At 63.2% G+C, this 7143-nt stretch overlaps 1 protein-coding gene across 2 annotated transcripts; it reads right to left on the reverse strand.

Moving 5' to 3' along the window:
- Positions 1-580: 580 nt before the first annotated feature.
- On the reverse strand, positions 581-6391 carry Slc25a10 (solute carrier family 25 member 10). Of its 2 annotated transcripts, XM_040268345.2 has the most exons (12): positions 6149-6391; positions 5454-5540; positions 3930-4049; positions 3504-3618; positions 3369-3417; positions 3129-3170; positions 2251-2294; positions 2056-2126; positions 1727-1819; positions 1379-1456; positions 994-1050; positions 581-918 (listed from the first exon to the last, which is right to left on the reverse strand). In XM_040268345.2, exons 3-12 carry the CDS (start codon positions 4011-4013, stop codon positions 817-819), a joined length of 735 nt encoding a protein of 244 aa, XP_040124279.1. In that variant the 5' UTR covers positions 4014-4049; positions 5454-5540; positions 6149-6391; the 3' UTR covers positions 581-816. The 2 variants fall into 2 exon arrangements, with proteins under 2 accessions (XP_040124279.1, XP_005332718.1); XM_005332661.5 differs by lacking the exon at positions 5454-5540 and having other exon boundaries at positions 6149-6389.
- Positions 6392-7143: the final 752 nt, after the last annotated feature.

A 7143-nucleotide genomic window follows, 5' to 3' on the forward strand; every position in this document is an offset into this window, starting at 1 on the left:
GCAGACCGGCGCCCGACCCCACTTGGGGGAAACAGGCAGCTTTGGTGATGGTTTTTGGCTACTGGGGGGCTCTGGCGAGTGACCACCTGCCATACAGGGAAGAAAGTCCTGGAGGACACTCTGCAGCACATGGATGTCCCAGCTGCCCCCTCTCTGCCAGTGTGGGCCTGTCTCCAGGCTGCCAGGAGGGGAAGGCGCAGGCGGGCTTGGGCCAACCCCTGAAGGTAGCAGCGCCTGTTGGTGCTGAGAGGTTTTGGCAAAACTGACCAGTAAAGCGGCTGGAGCTGGGTGTGGGGAGGGCCTGGGGCACTGGCAGGTGATCTGTCATCTGGGCCCCTTTCCCTGGAGCAGGTCTCAGAGGGGCACTACCTCTGAGGACACCAAAACTACAGCTCCCTGGTGACACAAAAGTGCCCATGTCACAGCTGTCACCCAAGGCCTGGGCAGAGGTGACTGGGAGCTGCTCTTTAGGCCTGGGCTGCCACCTAGTGAGCAGGCACAGGGACAGGAGCCCTCCCAGCTCGAGCAACTGGAACATCAGGGGCCCTGGGGCCGGCCTCAGCCCAGAAATGGCCCCCTGTGGGGGGAGGGGCAGGCTAAACGCCCACTGCGGGTGGCAAGGGGCCTGAGCTGGTGGGGCTCAGAGGGGACAAGCCCCTGGAGGGAGCCCTGGCCCAGGCAGGGTTGGGAGGCCCAGGCAGCCCCAGTGTGGGGGTAGCACAGTGTGGCCCAGGCTGGGAAGGACAGGAGGCTGAGCCTGCCTCTTCCCCAGGGCTGCTCCTGGGCCAGCCCCGCTGCCCAGCAGCCTGGGGGTCATCAGGTCAGCACTTTGACACCGAAGTGTTTCCGCAGCTGTTCCAGAAACACGAAGGTGAGCACAGTGTGGGGGATGAGCCGGACACCTGCGGGAAAGAGGCCCTGGGCCGAGACGGAGGCGTGAGGCCAGGAGGCCTGTGAGGCCAGGAGGCCCCGCGGCCTGCCACCCCAACGCACCTTGTAAAAGGCCAGTGGTCCAAGCTTCGCGGTCTCCACAGCACAGTGGAAAACACCCTGCAGGAGATCAGACAGGAGAGAGCAGAGGTGAGCCTGGCACTGGCTGGCATATGGTCCCAGAGCAGCCCTAGGACAGCAGCCCACGGTTAACAGGGGCTAGAAGCCCAGGCCTGCCCTGCTGTGTGTGCCCTGAAGGGGCTGCTGGCAAAGAGAAGGGGGGCCAGGAAAACAGAGAACAGCTGGGCAGGAGGCCCAGCAGGACAGGCCTCAGCCCAGGCTGCCTCTGAAGGACACTGATCTGAAACAGCCCTCCCCCACCCTGGCAGGGGCAAGCCCTGCCTCAGTCCCTCCCATGGCCGGAGGGGATGCTGGCCAGTGGCCTCACCTGATACTCCCCCTTGGAGTTCATCAGGCGGGTTTTCAGCACGTCCAGGGGCTGGCACAGGAACGTGGCACATCCACCCTGGGGAGGGGGCTTGTCACCAACTGGCCTGCAGGCACCGCTTACACCCTGGCCCCACTCCAGGAGCTGTCTGGAGGCTGCAGGCTCAGGGACCTCAGGGGACACCAGGACTCATCCTAACAAGTTCCAACGCCCCGGAGCCACTTGTGTGACCCAGAGAGACAGCACCAGGCTCACCCAGTGCCTCCACCTGCCCACCTCACCTCACAGGGTGCCCTCAGCCCTGGAGGCAGGGCCAGGGACCCCGCCCTCGCTATACCGGGCACTGACCGCAATGAAGCTGGCGATGAAGTGGGTGAAGGTGTTGTCAGACAGGTACCCGGTGCTGAGGACCAGCTGCTTGGCCTGGTCATAGCAGGATAGCTGCAGTGGGGGCAGGGTGGTCAGGGCCAATCGCAGCCTCAGCTGGGGAAGGCAGTGACCAAGCACCTGCTCTGCCCACCACCTTCGCCACTGCCACACCGGGGACAGGGAGGCCCAGACCCAGGCTGCAGTCCTGACCCCCTGCGCCCACAGGACAGCAGGTGCCCTACGATCCCCCAAGCATGGCAATGGTGAGGGAGGCTACCCACAAGCCCCACCCTCCACAGGAGCCCTACCTGACCCACAGTGACGAGGGCCCCGCGGCTAGAGGCCATTGTCGCACCGGAGAACAGCTTCCTCAGACCCTCTGCAGGAGGAAGGCCGGCCCTGAGCACACAGCCCAGCCCGAGGCCCACAGCACCCCAGGTCCCGCACACCACTCCCCTCCTCCGGCCCCTGCCCTGGGGCCCCAGGGAGCCGGCTCCTCTCACCTTCCCGAGCCACACGGTACAGGCCATCCAGGGCATGGGCATAGCTGCCAGGGACACAGAAATGGACCACCTGAGGCTCACCTTGTCCACTAGCTCCTGGGGGTCCTCCCTAGGCCCTGGGAACTGCTGGGAAACCAGGATGGACATGCCCCTGGGGCTCCTGCAGAAGCCTCACCAGGACAGCCCCTCCTAGCTCAGCCACCCTGCCCTGTCTGTCCTGGGGGAGGTCCTGTTTTCCCCAGAGAACCCCAGCCTCGGTGTGGCTCCCACCACAGAGGTCAGCACCTGCCCTCCTCCAGGCTGGAAGGCCAGAGGGACACCAGCAAGAAACCAGACACTGCCTGGGAGTCCTGACCAGAGAGCGAGATGGCTCAGGCTCTGGCCAGGGATACTGCAGGCTGGTGGGAAGGACTGGGCTGCTGCAGCAGGAGGGGTGGCTGCACCCCGACCCCGGTCACCACAGCTGGCCACCCTGAGAGCAGGCAGAGAGGTATGCCTGGGAGCCTCTTGGAGGGGTCATGCTTATCTCATGTGCTCTGCTCCAGGGTCTCTGAGGCTCTGGGCCCTGCACACACACCCACAGGGATGCCCGGGTGTGGCTGAACCTCAGCCACGATCCAGGCTTCCAAGTCCATCCCCAGGTGTGGGCAGGTGTCAGCAGCTGGGGGCCAGCTCTCAACCTAGCAACACTCTTCCCATAAGGAAAGAATCCTCTAGCAGCCAAGTATGGTGTTTGCTCCCGATCAGCCCCCAACACCTGTTCCACAGGACCCCACAGGTGATGTGGCCTGCTGGAGTCCTGGCCAGGTGGTGCAAGGCTGCCCAGGGTCCCCTGACTAGTCCTGGCTCCTGCTGGCTGAGCCTTACCCACTACTCACTTGCGCCGCTGATTCGAGGGCAGCTTCATGTCGTTCTGCATCCTGAAATAGCAGGGCAGGTAGCTGCTAGACACATGGCCTGAGGTCCAGGGCAGTCCCATGGGGCCTTCAAGCCCCCCCCACCCCATTCCCGGACGCCAGGGTCTGAGCTGCCTGTTCCAGGGTGAGCATACTGCAGACCCCAGCAAGACACAGGGCAGGCCCTGGGCTGTCTGGGGACAGGAAAGGGTACACACAAACCTGACATTGACCAAATCCGCGGGGGTCCCCACAAAGCCTCCGGTTAAACCTGGGGCAACAGAACCGTGGGGCCACAACATGTGATGCCTGGAGGCATCCGCCCGAGCCAGCCCCAGCTCAGCCAGCCGTGCTCACCACTGAAGCCGCCCAGCAGCACCTTGGTGGAGAAGGGGAGAGGCCCCTGGCTGCCCCTGGCCAAGTGGTCCCGCGCTGTCTCATAGATGGCGAATCGCGTCAGGGAGTAGGTCATCTGGGGAAGAGGGCCTGGCTCAGGACAGGGCACAACCCAGCCAGCTTCAAAGGCACGGCCAACACCCTGTGGTCCCTGGGGACATGGAGGGACTGACCCCAGGCCACTGGGCTAGTGAGCATGGAACCTCCACAAATCCGCCCCCACCCACCTCAGCTCCCGCCCACCTCTGTGAGTGGCAGCCTGGGGTCCAGCCCCACACCCACCCTGGGGTCACTTGCTCCACGTACACCTTGAAAAAGGCTGGAAGCAGCTTGAGCTCCCTGGTGTGCCCAGCAGGTCCAAGCTCAGGTCCCCCAGCAGGTGCCCACCTGTCTGCAGAGCGAGGCACTCAGGCCGTTGTAGAGTGCCAGGACACCGTCAGAGCGCACCACCTGCAGCGCCATGCCCGTCATGCGCAGCTTCACCTCCTGCTGCGTCTGCAGGTGCACCTGGGGCAAGGGGGACAGGGACCAGGCTGTGGGGTGCTGCCTAGAGCCCCACGCCAGCTCTGAGGACCCTTCCAGGAATGACCACCGTGAGACCCCCTCAGAGACCCTCAGCTCAGCACTCCCCATGCCCCATCTCTAAGGCAGGGACAGTGGAGTCCCCCAGAGACTGTGTGCAGGGTGCTCCCGCCACACCTCCCTGCTCTGATGGTTTATATCCCATGCAAAAGCTGGGGGCCATGGGCCACAGGCCAGCAGCCAGGCCCAGGATCTCACTCCCCAGGTCCCACCCTTGGCACTGACCCCAAGGAAGCCTGTCCACTGCCAAGCATGGTCCCCCTTAAACTTACCCAGGGGAGCCCCCAAAAGGATAGGGGACAGCAAACATGGGTAGGGACCGAGGGGGGCTGAAACCCAGATCAGCAACACTGGCCTCCCAGGCGGGACAGAGGGACTGGACCCCAGAACAGTGGCCACATGGATAGCAGTCCCCATTCACGTGACAAGCAACCACAAGGACCAAGCCAGCATGTGGGCAGAGTGGGACAGATCAACAAACTTCAAAACAGTTTCTCAAATGGCCACACCCTGAGGTCCTGGTGAGTAACCCTAGAGGAAAGCTCTGACCACTGCTCCCCAGTGGTGGGACACTGCCCCTGCCCATCCTTCACACTTCCCTCAATGGCCACCTCCCCTGCTGGCTCCAGGCAGTGTTCTGTAGCAAGAGAGCACCTAGGTGCGGTCAGGGGCAGGGCAGTGACGCCCAAGGGGGCCTGGACAAGGGACAACAGCAAAGGATTCCAAGGTCACAATCGGTCAACACCAGAGGGCTGGTGGGGAGGGGACTGTGGCCATCTGGAAGAGTAGAGAGAGCAGCCCCAGGGAGGTGCCCTTCCAGCCCACTGCCCCCTGCTGCTCCAGGGCTTCTCCTTGGCCCACAGGCCGGATCCGTGCAGGCCTCTCTGGGCACATGAGTCAGCCTCATCCGTAAGGGGTGGCCAGCTTTCTTGCTGATTAAAAAAGCCCACCTTCTCTTTAGAAAGTAGAGGTCTGCAGGCCTAGCTAGGGCCTGGACACCCAGGCACAGGAACCACCTGGAGGCTGGGTTACCAGCCCAGGTCACAAGGGCCAATCCCAACCAGCTCTGGGTGGAGGGGAGAGGCAGAGGGTGGCCAGGCCCGCTGTACCCTGCCCAGCGGCCACCGCGTGACCACAGGGCAAAGCCCCCTGGGCAGACTGCATACAGCCTCAGGCCCTTCCTTTGTTCTCTGTTGGGGGGGTAGGGTCAGAGAACCACCCCTTGGCTGGCCCTAGGGAACAAGGGGAGCTCTGTCTTCTTTTGTTCCATAAGTACTTTTTTCAAAGGAAAAAGTGAAGCATGGATACTTCTGGTGCTGAGATACCCACTCTGCTGGGAGCTGCACATATGCAGGGTCTCCTGGCATCTCTCCAGGCGCTTCGTGGACCAGACAGCCTTCCCGGGCCTATTTACACCTAGCAGAGGAAGTGCCCAAGCCATGGGCCTGTGTCACCCCACTAACCTAGGCCTCAGCCCTCATTGCCTTTCCCTTCTAGCTCAATACAGTCACTCACCAGGCTGGGGGCAGCTGGGCCCTGGGCCAGGTGTGGGATGCAGGCAATCTCTAGGACCCAACACCTGTGCATCCCAGACTTTTCCACCCGGGGAATGGGGACAGAACCCAGGAGTGCTCTACCTTGGAGCTGCATTCCCATCCCTCTTTAAATTTTGGGACACAGTCTTGCTAAGTCACTAAGGTTGGCCCCAAACTTGTGATCCTCCAGCCTCAGCCTCCCAAGTCTCTGGGACCACCCACAAGTGTGTGCCACCGATCACGCTCACGCAGGTATTAATGCGCAAGCGGGACAGTCCCCTGCCAAGACAGGGGATCCGGTTGGCAAGCTGAGGAGCGCGGCCGCCTCTCGAGACCAGGGGGCCAGCTGCAGAGGGTCCCCGGGGTTTTTCCACCCGGCCGGCAGGCCCAGGCCCTGGGCGCTGCGCAGGGCGACCGCCGCGCCGGCGCCACTATCCTACAGCTACGACCAACACCGGTGCGCGGCCAGAGCGTCCCGGCCGGCCTCACCTTGAGCAGGTCCAGCGGGTGTGTGCAGCAGGCGGCCCCGCAGGAGGCCAGTCCTCCGAAGTACCAGCGCGACACGCGCGCCTCGGCCGCCATGTCCCGCTTAGCTGCAGTTCGGCCTGCCCGACCCGGCCGCTACCGCGACCCCGACCGCAACCGCCCCGAGCCCGGTTCAAAGTGCCACCGTGCGCCCGCGCCCCGCGCAGCCAATGCGCCCGCGCGGCCCGGGGGCGGGACCTGCGGGAGAGAGGGCCAGCGAGCCACGTCTCAGGGGCGGACCCAGCGTCTTAAAGTGGCCGCGGCGAGGAGCCGAGCCTGGGACTGTCCCACCGAAGTCAAAGCCGGGTCCGGCGCTGACCGAATGACCACCTCCACTCCCTACATCCCAGCTTAGGATGCGGCTTCCAAAATCACTCTGCCACACCACATGGCCTGGAAGGCTTGGCCTCTGGAAACACCCTGGCTTCAGCGCAGCCTGAACTTGCAACCTGCACCACCTGTACCAGCTCATGTGCCACAAGGGTGGAGGCCCTCGACCGCCCCCCCAGCACCTCCAACCCGCCCACTGTGGAGGCGGACAGGAAATTTCCTTGGAGCCAACTTGCAGATGAAGTAAAATCCAGGGGCAAAAACAATTAGTTAAGACAGTTGCACCACCCTCAATGTCCAGAGCTCCCAGCAAGTGTCCAGTTCAGGCTTTGCTCCCACCGGTCAACCCCAGGCAGCCACCCTGGGGGAGGCTGAGAGGTGGGCTCCTGGCCCCAGCAGGAGAAACCAACCGACATCTAGGCTCCCACCTGACCCAACTTCCTAATAGTGTGAGGAAACAGGTGTACTCCTGGTTCAAGGTGAACCCAAGTCCCAAGGTTGCTTCAGGAGTAAGGCTTGACAACTAGTGCCACCCTACCCCTGCCCAGACATAAAGGTGAGGCACTAGAAAGCAAGCCCTGGTCTCATGAACCAGCCAAACACCCATATAAGGTGACCAGCCTTGTCTG

Source organism: Ictidomys tridecemlineatus, chromosome 3 (genome assembly GCF_052094955.1).
Source record: "Ictidomys tridecemlineatus isolate mIctTri1 chromosome 3, mIctTri1.hap1, whole genome shotgun sequence".
Taxonomy (NCBI): Eukaryota; Metazoa; Chordata; class Mammalia; order Rodentia; family Sciuridae; genus Ictidomys; species Ictidomys tridecemlineatus.

Coding starts and splice junctions, on each gene's coding strand:
- Slc25a10 (XM_005332661.5), bottom strand. CDS start 6,241: ATGGCGGCCGAGGCGCGCGTGTCGCGCTGGTACTTCGGAGGACTGGCC. Junction 3,418..3,503: donor GCTGCTGGGCGGCTTCAGTG/GTGAGCACGGCT, acceptor CTGTTGCCCCAG/GTTTAACCGGAGGCTTTGTG. Junction 3,171..3,368: donor GCGGATTTGGTCAATGTCAG/GTTTGTGTGTAC, acceptor CTGCTATTTCAG/GATGCAGAACGACATGAAGC.